At 46.7% G+C, this 14,812-nt stretch overlaps 5 protein-coding genes across 5 annotated transcripts; all 5 read right to left on the bottom strand.

Annotated features, from left to right (window-relative positions):
* Nucleotides 1-2,393: 2,393 nt before the first annotated feature.
* On the bottom strand, nt 2,394-4,170 carry N7532_006251 (uncharacterized protein; the record flags this gene model as incomplete). The annotated part of the gene is made up of 6 exons (XM_056618745.1): nt 2,394-3,299; nt 3,358-3,412; nt 3,468-3,732; nt 3,785-3,902; nt 3,962-4,082; nt 4,127-4,170. The coding sequence occupies 6 exons, from the start codon at nt 4,168-4,170 to the stop codon at nt 2,394-2,396; spliced, it is 1,509 nt and encodes a 502-aa protein (XP_056474904.1).
* Nucleotides 4,171-4,286: 116 nt separating this feature from the next.
* N7532_006250 (uncharacterized protein) lies at nt 4,287-4,567 on the bottom strand (the record flags this gene model as incomplete). Its single annotated transcript, XM_056618744.1, has 2 exons — nt 4,287-4,372; nt 4,426-4,567. 2 exons carry the CDS (start codon nt 4,565-4,567, stop codon nt 4,287-4,289), a joined length of 228 nt encoding a protein of 75 aa, XP_056474903.1.
* Nucleotides 4,568-4,632: 65 nt separating this feature from the next.
* N7532_006249 (uncharacterized protein) lies at nt 4,633-5,222 on the bottom strand (the record flags this gene model as incomplete). The annotated part of the gene is made up of 3 exons (XM_056618743.1): nt 4,633-4,728; nt 4,785-4,995; nt 5,071-5,222. 3 exons carry the CDS (start codon nt 5,220-5,222, stop codon nt 4,633-4,635), a joined length of 459 nt encoding a protein of 152 aa, XP_056474902.1.
* Nucleotides 5,223-10,858: 5,636 nt separating this feature from the next.
* N7532_006248 (uncharacterized protein) lies at nt 10,859-11,356 on the bottom strand (the record flags this gene model as incomplete). The annotated part of the gene is made up of 2 exons (XM_056618742.1): nt 10,859-10,870; nt 11,189-11,356. 2 exons carry the CDS (start codon nt 11,354-11,356, stop codon nt 10,859-10,861), a joined length of 180 nt encoding a protein of 59 aa, XP_056474901.1.
* A 1,849-nt stretch (nt 11,357-13,205) lies between these two features.
* Nucleotides 13,206-14,222, bottom strand: N7532_006247 (endo-1,4-beta-xylanase; the record flags this gene model as incomplete). The annotated part of the gene is made up of 1 exon (XM_056618741.1): nt 13,206-14,222. The coding sequence occupies one exon, from the start codon at nt 14,220-14,222 to the stop codon at nt 13,206-13,208; it is 1,017 nt and encodes a 338-aa protein (XP_056474900.1).
* Between the last annotated feature and the right edge of the window lie 590 nt (nt 14,223-14,812).

The following is a 14,812-nucleotide window of genomic DNA, read 5'->3' as shown; positions in this document are numbered from 1 at the left end:
ACTAATACCAAAAAATACCAACACGCATCACTGCACCCACACCTCAATAGAAAGCGAAAACCAGCCCCCCAAAAACATAAAAAAAGAGAACTCACTAGTAACCGAACTCCAATTCCTCAACCGCATTGTCATAAACCCGTTCATAAGGATCTGCTGCAAGCGATTCACCTCGAGCCCCTGCACAATCTCCGACATCTGCGCGCGGCTCGTGGTTCTATCACTCCAAACCCGCCACCCGACCAAATCCACCTAGATCCTGTACACACCAACGCAGAGAGTGGGGTACATGGCCCAGCCGGTATTGTCCCAGTTATCGTTGAGAGCTCGTCGGCGAGGCGTCGGGCTGCGGTCTCAGTTAGAATATGCTGTTGGGACGATGGCTGTGCCGGTTGTTAGGATGTGGTGTCGTTTGGGCGTAGTCGGTTGTTACCCAGCGTCCAGCGCGGAGGCGAGCGAGGCCTTGGCCTATGTAGTTGTATAGGTGCATGTGCCAGTCGAGGACACATTTGGAGAAGATGTGCGAGGAGATTGAGGCTTCAAGTCGAGTTTGGATCGTGAGGTTCAAGTTGGATCTGGACTTCCAGTTCCCGCTCCGAAACCGAGCCATCACCATCCGTCCCATTCATTGGTACAAAGCAGATTTTTTTAGACAACATATCCACCCATAGAGGTTACCTTTTAAAAATTCTCCAGCAAAATACACAAGAGTGTGTCAATACGTAGCTGAAAACCTGACAAGTTAGCTCAAATGAAATTTTTAACGGATTTACACCATGGGAATCCGCCTGTGTTGGTATTGTGATCATTTTTCGCAGCTGCCGTCTCTCCAGTGCATCAGCGCCAAAATTTATAATCACGCTATAGGCTCTTTGGGGATCCAACCTAATATCACAAGTTTTCTACATGAACTACTGCACGAAATTTACTATGAAATCTGATCGAGGCGCCCTTGGCGGGTAAAAGCGGGGCCCGCCTGTTTCAATCCAGTGGATGCGGGCTGGCTTAGGTGGGTCCTAGCTCGGGAATGGACGGTTCTGGTGAACTGACACTTGAACGGGTATCCCCAGCTGACATGGGTTTGGTTCCCGCAGAAATGAATGCGGAAATGAGGTTTACAAGCACAAAGTACCGCATTCATTGACGTTCAAATTTTCTTACCTGTCTTGTTCTTGGTAATGTGGCATAACCTTCTTGTTGATATAGCCAAAAAATTAAGAACGGAGATGCATGCACAATTTAAAAAGATCATTCGTCTGGGTGGAAGACTGGTAACGAGCAGATTCGCCCATCCCTAATGGCGTCCAAAACAGGGTTAGCTTCAATCTTGATGTTGCTTGCATTGACCAGATGTGTCAAGGAAAAAGTCACTGAGATCATTACTGCCTAGTTGCCTGGCAGAATCGTGTGCATAACAGAGCCAGAACGAGCGGTCAAACCCATGGGTATAAGATGGGTATAAGACCCCTCACCTAGAGACCGATACACTTGAGTTCTTCAAGAGTCAATCTTGTTTTTACGAGAATACACGTATCCTACCTAATTCCCTCTTGCCTACCACCTAGTCACTTGGCGCCAACCAACCTGGCTGTTTTCTCTACAACATGTGCATTACAATCCACAAGAATCAGTTTTGTTCTGAATCTGACTATAATATTTCCCCTTCAATCACATCTGCTTCTTCTTACCTAGTTGACGGAGTTTGATCCAGTATACCTCCTTTCCAATATACCTGACAAAGGATGAAAGTAGAAAACTGAAAAATACCTACAGATTCCGCATAAATGATGCAGACTACGGGGTTTTCTATATTTGTGTTGTTTGTAGGAACGCAAGACCGGACTAGACCGCAGTAGTGCGGTCCTAATAGCTAGGACTAAGCTCTATATAGTCTGGTCCGGTCTTTTGCGGCCCTTGCCGAGGTCTAAGTAGACTGCACCGACCCCTATTGGATTGACTACTTAGCGTTCCGTAACAATACGCTACGCGTGGTAGGCAAGCGAGGCATGTATTATGATGATGATGTGATGCGTGTCTAAAGAAGGTCTATAGACTAGAGAAAAGCAACTCCTAGGCGGAGAAAGGCACTAGCCCCAAAAGGGTCTTTACACCAAGTCTAGTCGATTGAAAGAGAGAACGACCCTAAGAGAGAGATGGATTGAGGAAGAATCCTAGCACAAGATAGCTATCTGTACGGCAGGGACGATGACAAAGAACAGCCAGCGAACAAGAGGAAACTGCGCTGCGGTACAATCCAATCAGTTAGTCGACCAATCTCCGTTCAATCCGACAGTGGCAACTAACTCTCTGCTCAAAAGGAGTCCCTCCACCACTTGTCATCGCTCCAATCCGTCTATCTGATTGGCCTGCCGAGCTGCTTTGTAAAATTGTAACTCTCATGTGGGCACATCCCGCTGGTCCAGAATCGACAAATTCGTGAAACGCAACCAACGCTCGTTATCGACACTGTAAGGCATAGCGCCAATGGAAGTGCCATGACTCTCCAATGCATGGGCGATGGAACCCTTCTGCCTCCCGTCACGCCCGTAGACCACCAGGCTACAACTGTCGCCATTTCGCACCGGGCCCTCTCGACTTTTATCCCGGAACTCAAAGAGTGTCGCCTGGCTCTTGGGACCGGCTGCCAGCAGAGTGATCTCTTTGCCTTTGAGAGTGACTGTGAAAGCTCGAAGCCACAGGCCTCTTTTACGATTGTAGATGTGGTACCGTTTCTTGAATTCGATCTGCCAGGATCCATTAGTGTTGTGTTTGTGACGATTTGGGGGAAAGCTTACTGTGGGGGCCTGGTTCAGCAGCGTCTCAACCTCGATATCAAAGACATTTTCCAAGCTGTTCGTCTCCATGGAAAGGCACGGGTATCCGTTGTTGTAGATATCCAGGATGGTGTCCGGGATCGATACGTTTTGTATAAGCGTTGAGAATCCGTCTGCGGGAGGGTTTAGTATTTCACTCATCCAGGCAAGCGGGAAACGGGTGATACCAAAGGTAGTTTCTTTCTCCCCGCTCAATGCTTCTTCCACCTCGCCCTCTTTCAAAAATGTTAATCTCCTATCCACTGTCATTGTTGGCATAAGAGGAAGCTTACTGATTTTCCAAGCATGATGCAGTGACAGATACTCAGGCTTCTTGCTATCCGCTCTCTGGTATTCTTGGAGGCTGATGCGGAAGCTAACAACCTCTTTTTTCCTTGTTACCTCCGCTATACGCTTAAACTTTTCTGGGATATCCTCATAGCCGGGGATTTGGCCAATGAAGTCGCCGAGCGGGGTGACATCTTCTTGCTGTAATCGGGTATCAGAATTGGGACAAAGATTGTCATGAGGAATATGCAGGTAATACCTTGATTACTCTCCAGTTCTGAGACGGGGCAACGGTCGGGCACCATGCAGGGGGGCTTCAAGAGAATGTAAGTTTATTAGGTCAAAAGATGGCGCAAAATAACAACTTACTTGTTGCAAAGTAACGTGTCTCCGCCTTGGGCCTGCCATGAAATAGAGCTTTGCATGGCTCGATTTGAGCTGGAATTCTGTGCATTTGTCTGTTTCTCCTGGCCGTAGCTGACATTTCCAGACACATAGCTGGAAGAGAAGGATGCAGCAGCTGCAATTTTCATGGCCGTGGCGGCCTCATCCTGGGTCTTTGAACCAAGGGCGGAGAACTTTTCAGATGAAAAGAGCCTGCCTCCGAGCTCAATCCGGGTCGCAAAGAAGTGGCCTGTTGTTGATCAGCTTTGCTCGTAATGCATGCCTATCCATTCAAGCCTTACCGTATTTATGATGGAAAGCGATTAGAGAAGACGCGTCCTTCACACCCGCTAGGTCGCTTGCACATTCTTGCGACAGATCGACGCCAAATTGATCCAAATATAGAACGACGCGGGGAAACTAGCCGAAAGGCGTCAATGAGTCGTTTGATAGTGAAAGAACCGAGCTGGGAAACTCACATTGTAAGTGATGTTCATGGTACTGGTGTCAACAGTGTTTTGCGTGCTCAGAGCATTGTTCTCACTCTGAGAGAAGCCAGCACTGACGGCAGCACTAAAGCCGAATGCCCCACCTTCCCTGCTATGCAATTAGAGAATGTCTGGAATAGACTAAGAGCGACGTACACGGAGGCTTCGGCCTCTATTGAGGAGAATGAACTGCGCGCCATGGCTGATGCTGTGGAGGATTTGGTTTCGAACGCGTCCACATAGGAATCGTCTCCGACAGTAAATCGGGGGATGTGGAACAGTTGCTGAGGTCATGTTAGCACTGCGGTGTAATTATTCAAGGGTTGCCGAGACTAACTTCGACCTTGACATCTGCGTCGAGTATTTCATGCGACGCGAATTTCCTGGGTTTTAGAACGAAGGCTAGGAAGGAGTCAGATAAGCACCTCCCGCAAGATGCAGACCAGGTCACTTACCACTATAGGGAGCACGCTCAATTCTGCGAAACTTGACCTTCTTCGATCCATCGGTTAGTCGCCCCAGATTCGAAAAAACCAGCCGATGAGCACTCAAAAGGTTATTGTTGCGGATGACAGCGTTCCATTCCTTCTCGGACATGTCGGCCGGGTTCCTGGTGTTGTAGCTTATCAATGACGGTCCTTATAATCGTGGAAACATACCACTTACACAGATGTCTCATTGCCTTCGGCCACCCAGTCTCCGCGATTGAAGGAGCTCGCTAGTTGTTCCAGCGACGTCTGAAGTAGCTCGGGCTTGTCCTGCATGGATTGTCAATTCTGATTGTTTGCACAACGTTACAAAGTCGAGATAATACACTCAGTTTCAAGTTCAGCTCCTGCTTGATGAGCTCTTTTGCCTCTGCCTTCCGATCGGTGCGTTTTTTGTCTTTTGCCTTTATGTAGACATTATGGACCGTAACTTTGGTGGAATTCTCAGGTTTCTCCTCATCCTTCTCAACATTCTCGGAGAGAATCTCCAAGTAGTCTGCAAACGATGTAGAATCATTGACCTGGGCGCCAGTCGCACTACAGAATGCAGATCCCGCTCTAGATAGCCATCAGCTCTTGATTGTCACATTGTCACCTCCCACGTCCACGTACCTGCTAGCGTCGAGACCACCATTGTCGATCAGTGCTTTTCGTATGTCTGAGAGCGTCTTGTTGATGCTGAATTCTTTAAGGGGGACGCAGTTGGTCTTCTTGGCCTTCTCCTCCTTGCCATCAAAGACGTTGACATCAACCCGAACCGTCATAGTTAGGCTGTGGATGAGTGAACCTCTAAAGGCAAAGTGAAGAGGAATGTGTCGATTCTTTTGAATTGCGTGTCCGGCTAATCTAGCTGCCTTTATATAGGCGTGCCTGCGCGGCAGCTAACATTTCAATGCCCCTCAGCTCAGCTCAGCTCAGCACAGCTCCACTTCATCGGGAATTGCCATCTGGTGGCACCGCGAAATTTGCCGACTGATCGTAGATCCCACCTCTATGGACCTAAGAACTTGTGGGGTGACGGGTCTATGCTTGGACTCGGCCCAATTGCCACTTACATGCGAGAACCGTACTAAGTGCTTCTAAAAGTAAATTAATGAGGAATCAATCCGTGGCCACACCGCTATTCCTTTTCTCAGAGGCATCAACTATGAGATCAGGCGCCACAAGATCTAGAAGTGGATTCCTTGGGTGGGCCTTTTCCCTTACGTTTTTATTTCTGCATTAGCCACGGTAATCATCGCTGGTCTTCGCGGTGGGTACATCGCCCTTCTACACCGCTAAATTGAGCTGCAAGATGTCGATTTCGCATGGATTTCATTCTCTTCAGAGTGGATCCCAATCACCCTATGACTGTTGAGGATCGACACCTACTAATGACGATACTCCGGAGATATAGTTCTGTTAGAATCCACAGGGTAGATGAGATCATGAAGGAGTACAATAGCTTGTAACGTAGTTCCCAAGCGAGCCGGCCACCTGACCCACTACTGCATATTCGAACATAAATAAAATCACCAAAACACTATTTGTTGGTATCACCAGCTAGGTACTGTGTACACAGTTAAGTGGACAGTGTGTATGCTCCAAAGCAAAAGTCAATTGTGTTGATAGATGTAGATAGATGTTCAGTCTAGTTGGAAAAACACCCCTAGATCCCACACGCCGGCCTTCGGCGGTCACAACACCGAGGCCACAGCCCAGCGCAAGAATGCGTACACCAAGCAAGGGATGTTATCCATCGGTCGCTAGCAGTGGGTCACAGCCAGTTTGTTCTAACAGGAGAATATATCCCGACACTATTAATTCAAAAGACTATCGAGTAGGACACCGGGTAATTGAATGGCCAATATTATTGCAGCCGCTACATCTCCGGGGTGCACGTTCAGCTAGTGAGGGGTGGCAAAATAAGCGATTCAACCGGTGCGGGCGGAGGCTGTTCAACAGGCTGCACTGGCTGCACTGGCTGCACTGGTGGCAGTAGGCCCTCTCCGACTGTAATATCCTGTTCGCATCAAACTAGTCGATTTGTATGTGCTCGCTTTTGTTGCTCCTTTTCATTCGCAGCCTGTAAATCAGCAATTTCATGTGCCAATAGCACAACATTATGCATTGAGATAGAGGCGCTCTTAATGATCTGATCTAGGGCGATCTTGGATGGTGTAGGAAGGCTTCTTGATCATATTTTGAGTAATGTTTTGAGTGAATAAGCCTGATTTTATAGTCAAATGACTGTTTTTGGTATTTTTGGGCTGAATTGACTTGATCGGTTGGAAGGTCGGCTGGGTGGGGTGTAGGTGTTCGGAGAGAAATATTGAGTTTTGAAAATACCCGTTCAGGATCTAGTGGAGCTAGACCTGCTTCTGTATAACTAGACTAGATAATATTTGATTTAAATGTCTCTTGACGTGCTTGAGGATATTCTGCTAGGAAATCTAGCTTATCAATATGACTGAATCCTTGCCGTACTTGATTGGTAATTAAGCGACCATAGGCAAGTTAAGAACAGCAAAACATCCAATATCCAGAGGTTAAAGAAGATAGGATGAATGTGCTGGTATGAAGAGTGGGATGATTGAGTTTTCAGCGCAAATTCGGTCGAACTGAGGCGTGAGATAACTACCATGGCCATCAAGAATCAGAAGGCGATATTTTTCTTTCATCCGATTTAATGTGAATAGGATGAATATATTTTCAAACCATCTGTTGCTAATTTCATCTGAAGTCCAGCCTTTTGGAGACTTCGATTCGCCAGTCTTTGGGAAGCCTATCAAGCCAACCTATGTTTTGGTTTTAGGCTTTGAAGATTATACATGGTGGAAGAGCAATACCAGCCGCATTAATTGACTCAATAACAGTCACCCATTCACGATTTCCAAGCCATGATATTCAGCTCGAGTAACCACCTTTTGTGCTAATATAAGGTCCATCGCAAAACCAGTCTCATCAAAGATATATATATCCTTTATTAGATGTCGCTCTCACTGATAATATTTTGAGCCACTCACGTAAGACATTTGGGTCCTCATTTTGAGCACGATGACAGTCATAGCGCTTTCAAAAACGTGTTTGGAGCTCTTCTCGGCGTTTGACAAATCTGATACCCAGTTCTTTCCAACAACCATTGGGGTAGTTGACGTAGGGGGTGTTTCCACGATCGGCTAATAGAATATTGGCCATATCTCTCACAGTTGAGGGCCTAGGCGCTGAATCTCGAGAGACCATAGAGAGTATCCATTAAATAAGTGAATCTTCTTCGAACTTAGTCAATTTATGACTATTAGCGCGTGAAGCAGGCCGAAATTGGTGATTTTTAATACGGTCCTGTAGCGTAGTGCGAGGTATTTGGTAACACGCTGCGATCGCGCGTAAAGAGTCGGTAAAGCCATTCTGAATATCTTTGATAGCTAAAAGGATTCGACCTTCCTGTTCGATCGAGTTTTCGCCTGATTGAACGTGTTTTGGTGGCATGATGGGTGGTCGAAGATGGTGGGTACGGGTTCCGACGCGTTGTCGGCCAAAGTGGCCGGCTCGCTTGGGAACTACGTTAGTTACCTCGTCGGTAAGAAAGCCTTGTTGTTTCTGAATATAAAGTGGTGCTCAAAAAATAGTATCTGGAGCAGATTTGAGCGTTTTTGAACCAACATCCCGCACTCGTACCTTTCACAGTGATTGCTTTAGAGTAGACCAATGATCGGAGAGGAAAGCAGAAATGGGCAGCACGTGGTTGTTTCAAATGAATGGCCGTCCGCCTAAATAACGAATTGAAAAAAAGGTACAAAGAGCTATCTGCTCCTGGTGGTGGTGCCATTTCTTTCTTGGTTCATTTTTTGTTTCACGTTGGAGCATTTGAGGATAAGAAAACCAAGTCTGTTAGTTTTACCTTGACGAATACTTTTAGGAAAGGGTATGCGAGATCGTATTTGGCGGTAATGGCGGGTTCGCATCGGCACAGATAGGACTTCATTGGCGGTCGCGTGGCCGAGGGGCGCCTGCCAGATACGGCAGGTGCGGTTATGTGATCTGACACCTTACCTACTAGCAGTTCGTAGGAGATGCTAGTAGTTGCTTCATCTCGCCGTCTCCGTTCCTACTCTCTAGCTCATTAACCAGTCCTGTGCACCCCGGTCTGTTTCCCTGGCCCGCCCATCTTCGCTTTATGGCTTGCCAAGAAAGTCATACACTTGCCCTCACAGGGCTTGGAAGCTCAGCTCCGCCTGGGGCGGCTTGCATTTCCGAGTAGGGAAGTGTTGGCGTGTGGGAGATCATGCGATTTTACGCTCTGTCTTTCCCCACAGAGCATGAAGACCTCACGTGCATATTACCGCAAATTCGCTCGCCAAGGTACGTAGACGAACGGACAGTGAGCACAAATGAGATGGCGGCGTTCTTGGCTGTTGGTGCCTTGACGGGTCGGGCCTGGGCCAGAGTTGTCGCGTGTTTTCTGAGCTTCCAACCTCTGATTCTCTCCATCTTACGGTATAATATCCCAACGCGTTTTTTAATAACATTTAAATGCCATAGGTAGAAAATATCTTATTCTCACACTGGACAAGGAACGGAAGACTCATGGGTTGAAAGGGCTCGGTTTCCAAGACGTACTTCGGGTTTACCTGCTACGAGGGAGTGAATCCTAGTGGTTTGCCACAGCATTCAATGTGTCGTCGAGCCTGGCTTACTGAAGGGTTGGGGTCGGAAGTGGCCTGTGGGTGGACTTTATCCCTCTGGATTAGCATTTCACTCTACTGCTGGTATTCTTCCTTTGTCCGGTTATCTTTATTTCGATGCATTGGAAAGGCTTGAAGAGAACTCCGCATTATTGCACATACTGTTTATGCTCCGTATGTGCTGGTATTCTTGGGATACATAGCAAATCAAGTGTGCAGTTGTTTGATGGCATTTCTCGATTTGTGCGCCAATAAATATCTTGATTGATAATACCAAAAGCACCCAAAATATGAGACCTTTCCAAAAGTGGCGCAAAGCCAATGAAAAGACGGAAACAAACAGAATACGATAAGCTTCGAGACGAACAGGAATCAACGTCCAAAGGGCTTCCCAGTGACTCGCAATCTCTTAGAAACGTGGGACAACACAATTGACCATATTCTCCCCACACCTAACATTAGACCCGACCAAGCCAGCAAGTGGCGGTGTTTAATTGACTCGCCCGCAGTTTATTGCATTTTGATCAAGCATTGATATCTACGTACTGCAGTGCTCGATGAAGCACCCCTCACTTTGCACATAACTCTCATTACACTCCCCAATGTCTTTTTTTTTTTTTTTTTTAAAGCACAGTACCGTAAGTCTAGGTGAAGCCATTTGGCATCCAATAATACCTTCACATAAGTATATTGTTGATGATAGCTTGTTCCTTGGTCAAACGAAACGTGATTTAATTCACGATTCAATTCCCTCGTAAGCGACCTATGGCTGGTCATTTACATCAAGTAGGCGCGAGAACCAATGGCCATTGGCTGGCTTGAAGACACGAAGACCAGTGCTGCTTAACCGGCTCCTGCCCTTTCTTCACCACCCTCACTTTTCATCACCGTATCTTTCCCGATATCTGCTCTCTAGATCATAAGATATAGATCGGATTGACTATCCGAGAAAAGGCCCACCACATATAAGCCAAGGCAACTATAGACATGGGTAAAGAAGCGGCTAACGCACACAGAAAACGGCGGATTAGGAGGCAAGCGTGTGTTAGTCGGAGAGAGCCAAATAGCTAAACAGAGGAGCATTCACCTTTCTAACGCCTATTTATTCGATAATTAAGTTATTTTGTGCTTGGGAGCAGATATGGCGATGGATATGTTAATTAGAGTAGAGTGAGTTAAGTGAGGACGTTGCGGATGCATGGGCCCGTCCATGTTAGGAAGAAAGGCGCGGGAAGTCTAAGTATGGAATATTATAGCTCATAGAGACTTAAGACAGAAGTTGAGCAGGATTAGTTCTGTAATTATGGGATACCAAAAGAGCAGGACGGTCAAGTAGGGCCATACTAAAGCCAACCAGATCTAATAGGACCGATTGTATTTACCCCTATGAGATAACAGCGAATTACCCGAAGACCCTACTTTATCAAGCTTTCTTCTCTTGTGTTATTTATCAAACCTGGGAGGGAGGATTGTTCACCCCTAAATTCCGGCTGATTGGGCATACTCACAATCTGTCAAATAGGATCGCAGAAACGGGCCCTCTTCGAGTCGAGGCGTGCATCTCCTATACCTCATATTCGAGAATTGGGTCTATCACTGCTGAAAAGTTTTATCGATAGCGTGGGCAACCATTCATTTCTGAATCCTTTTATTTTTTTTTTCCTTTTGAAAAAGTTACAGGCATGACATATAAGCTAGGCATATATTGATCATGGATACATCCACTAAAGGATAGGTCATTTCTGACTCTGTAAAGACTGTAGAGATAATTTGGTCAGATTTTATAGACTAAAAGACGTCTAGATATTTTGCTTTAGCGGGTGCAAACGACATCACCGTTGTCCTATTCTCTATTAGTTCTTTCCTATTTTGGAGTAGATAGGAATAGGTAAACTCACGATAAGCTGGTTGTTGCTACAACAAAGGAAATTAGTTCTTCCCTGGGTTTGAAACCCAGCGCAGCTATAGGTACTCGGTGCAGTTTGAGCTAAAATGGCCAATCAGTAGGTTCATTTCCAAAATCTACCTAGGGACGCCTTACCGGCTTTGACACAGTTCGAACCCACACTCTGGATAAAGAAGAAGTTGAAGGGAAATGCAGAGGCACAGCACCACGCATGACTTTGACCTGCCGGACAATTGCCACCTAGTGCTCTCTCTTGAATGTCTTCAACTGGAGAAGCAGTAGCTAGGCCAGCAATAGCAAAAGCGGCAAGAATGTTCTTCAGAAGCATGTTGGATTGCAAGGGTGGGAGTCCTTCTGTGTCATATAATATGATTGTTGATGGAGCATTTAATGAAGAGGGTACCAGAGAAATCCTCGGCCCTTAAATAAACCAAGTGGTGTGTTTAAGATATAGAACCCATGAATGGACCATCTAGAACCGATATATTTGTTGGTCAATGACTCGCTTCTTGTTGCGTCTTGCTCATGGAGCTAGGAGACCGCCAATTATGTTTCACCGCGGCAAGTTATATGACCAAAAGCAGGGAATACGCACAAACATACCTGTTCTATTTAGTGGTCATATTATGTGGCATACTGTCGTTTTCATCTTAGGTTCGTGTTAGATCCGCGGTTTATGTTAAAGCTAGGTCTAGATCGGTAGTTGAATGACGAGTTATGAATTGAGAGGCAACTTTATTTTAAGTTTTAGTGGAACCATGTAGTAGATTTACTGGTAGAAAGTTCATTGTTCAATGACGTCAAATAGATTCAGCCTAGAATCTCAGCATCTCGTTCGAATGATATTCTCTGCTAGCAGAAGACAAGACACATCTGCAAATAGACCTGCTCGTGTGATCTTAGCAAACAAGGTTAAACGGCGTAAGCTTGATTAGAGTTTGGGATCACGTCGATCTAGGTTCGATAGATCGAACAGACAGTAATACCAGGACAAAATCAAAATGAGCAGCCGTGTATTTGAACGAAGCTTCGAAATCTGGAGAAAAGAAGGACTAGTGGTGTCAAGGAATTCAGGATTGCGGCCTAAGGGCTTGGCAATATAGTTTGTTGTGAAAGATGGGAAGAACACCGCGTTCCTATTGGGTGATTGAATCCTACTATAATAGTCACTGGGAACACCCGGAGGGTTGTGGGTCACCTGGGCGAGGGCGGTCGGCCGGCCCCCTAAGCGCAGTGACTGTTTCAGTTGACTACCTCGGGGCGCTGAACTCGAAGGGAAAGGGAAATTCTTAACAGAAACTTGCCAATGGATTAAGTTACCTAGAAAAGCTTCATCTTGTCAAAGCCTACGACCCCACGATGCGCGCAAATTCTTTTAGTCCATCCTGCGTTTCGCAGAACAGAGCTGCCATGAAAATATCTAGATTGAGAATGAAGGCAAGTCATTCATCGAAACGGAATGGAAAATCTTGATAATAAATCGTGAATGATGCTCGTTCTCCAGTAATGCCGAACTCGAGCTTTCCGACCCCTTATGTGAATCCAGTCCCCTTCCTAACACGCATCTCTTCAATCAACATCCCGGGTTTGATACTCTGGTAAGCGACAAACCCAAGACATTTCCCTATTTCAAACACATGGCTTGAATCTGGTATCAACTGGAACCACAATTGTCTCCCCTTGCTCGGGCGCATGGCCATCCCCTCTACAGCACTTGCAAACCAGCAAAATAAATGATTGTTTCCTCGAAAGTTCCCGTTATGAGGTACCACATATGGATAATACTCCCAGCCAACCTTTTACTCTCAAGCCCCATTTGCGCATCGTTACTCGCAATACGATACCATAGATAGACTACTCCATACTTCGTCACTCAACAGTGAACAAACAAACTCGGTTGCCAACATGACGATACGTGCAGGCTTTTCCGGTAAAACTGGCGATGATTCGATTGCTGAGTACGAAAGGTATGATACGGATTTATTTGGTATTTCCTATATACTGCACATATACACCAGAGTAAGTCTGCATATTGGTGGCCTTATGAACATGGAAGAAACCAGGCCTTTTAAAATGGTGAACTTTCCTCGGACGCGCTAGCGAGGTTGCGATGCATCTACTGCTTTGACAGCACGTGTAAAACGCAATTCCTGATGGCTCAATGGTGCTCAGGCTTCCTAGGCCCAGTCAACGAAGTTGGCGACGGCGGCATGAGTGGCGTAAAATTCACTCTTGGGCTTGTAACACTCGTCGAACATCAATGGTTTTGCTCCCGGCACCCAGGTGTAGGCGTGCTTATCCGTGAAGCCCCAGAAGCTAATGTCGGTGATTCCTGCTTTAAGGGCCTCGCGGATAACGGCACCGTAAATAGATGTCTCGAGAGCGTTGTCAAGCGTGTGGACATCCATTTCCGCAATTGCCACTTCCAGTCCGAGCGCCTTATAGGAGTCGACCATGTGCGTGATCACCCCCGGTTTTGGGGCTACTTCAGTGATGTGCATCTGCAGAGCGATTCCGTCAATTGGGACCTCCTTCGCCACGAGTTTGGAGACCAGATTGTAGAGTTCATTGCGCTTCTCGGGGATTGACTCGACGAGGTTTTCGTTAATGAATAGCTTCGCGCCTGGGGCTGCTGCTCGGGCGATGCGGAAGGCATCTTCGATGTAGCCGGGTCCGAGCACTTTAAGAAAGGTGTTGTTGTTCAGGCCGCCGCCCATTGTTTTAAGAGCTTCGGTGACGACGTCCCATCGATCCATCTTGCCATCGTACCGGTGCATGATCGCCTCAAAATGAGTCTTCATCGCAGCGCGAATGGCTGTGGGTTCGGTGATGTTGAGCAGGAAGTCAGGGTTACAACAGCTCGAGATGAGCCCGTGTCCCTTGACCACCATGTTGTTGTCTTCTGCGAAGTTCACGAGGCGGTCGAGCGTATCCCAGTTGTAGTGCCCTTTGATCGGGTTGATGAACGACCATTTCATCTCATTTTCGGGAGAAAGGCTGTTGAATTGGTTGGCAAGAACGGCCGCGAACTCTGGATCATTGAGAAATGTCGGATTGATCGCTCCAGACCCGATAAGAATATTCTTTTTGCTTGCCTCCTTTCTCAGCGGGGTGGTTCCAGTACTGGGAAACGCATAGATCCCTTCGGCGACAGCGAGGAGTGCGGTGATGAGTGTTGTGGCAAAGGTCTTCATGATTCAGTCTCAAATGTGCTTTCTGTCTCTTTGGCGCCCAACTTTCCGTGGACTATAAAAACCGTCTCGGCAGAGCCAACAGCTTTATAGCTGAGAAAATGGTTGACCACGCAGTGGCATAACGCCATGGACATATCGTGGGGCTGATCCTACCGCTGTATCAGAGCAAGGTACGAACACGATAGCTATATTCGTAAATGACTTCGCCCTCTGATTCGAGGGACTACTTGCCTGAAGAGACTCAAGCAAGCCCAGGCTTCTAGCTGAAGAAGTGCGGCAGGGTGGGACACCCCACTGCCGATGTTGAAAGCGTACGATTCGTGGACCTTAACGAGCAGACCCACTCGCCATTCATACGAGGTAAAATCGATTATGGAACGCTTTTATTCGTATGCTGAGTCTGCTAGTTTTAGAATCAACGTAACTACTGTGCTACTAACAACCCAATTTCCCCAATATGACATGCGAACTAACAATCCTAACGGCAATATGACATGTAGTTGGAACCAAGGTAGAACCATTCATAACCATTTCCATAGCCAGTGGCTATGGAGCCTCGAGACAATTATAGGTTCAAGTTACTTCAAGTT

This window comes from Penicillium argentinense (genome assembly GCF_028826775.1).
Source record: "Penicillium argentinense strain IBT 30761 chromosome Unknown utg000005l_segment0_segment0, whole genome shotgun sequence".
Lineage (NCBI taxonomy): Eukaryota > Fungi > Ascomycota > Eurotiomycetes > Eurotiales > Aspergillaceae > Penicillium > Penicillium argentinense.
This window is presented reverse-complemented; position numbering and strand designations above follow the sequence as displayed.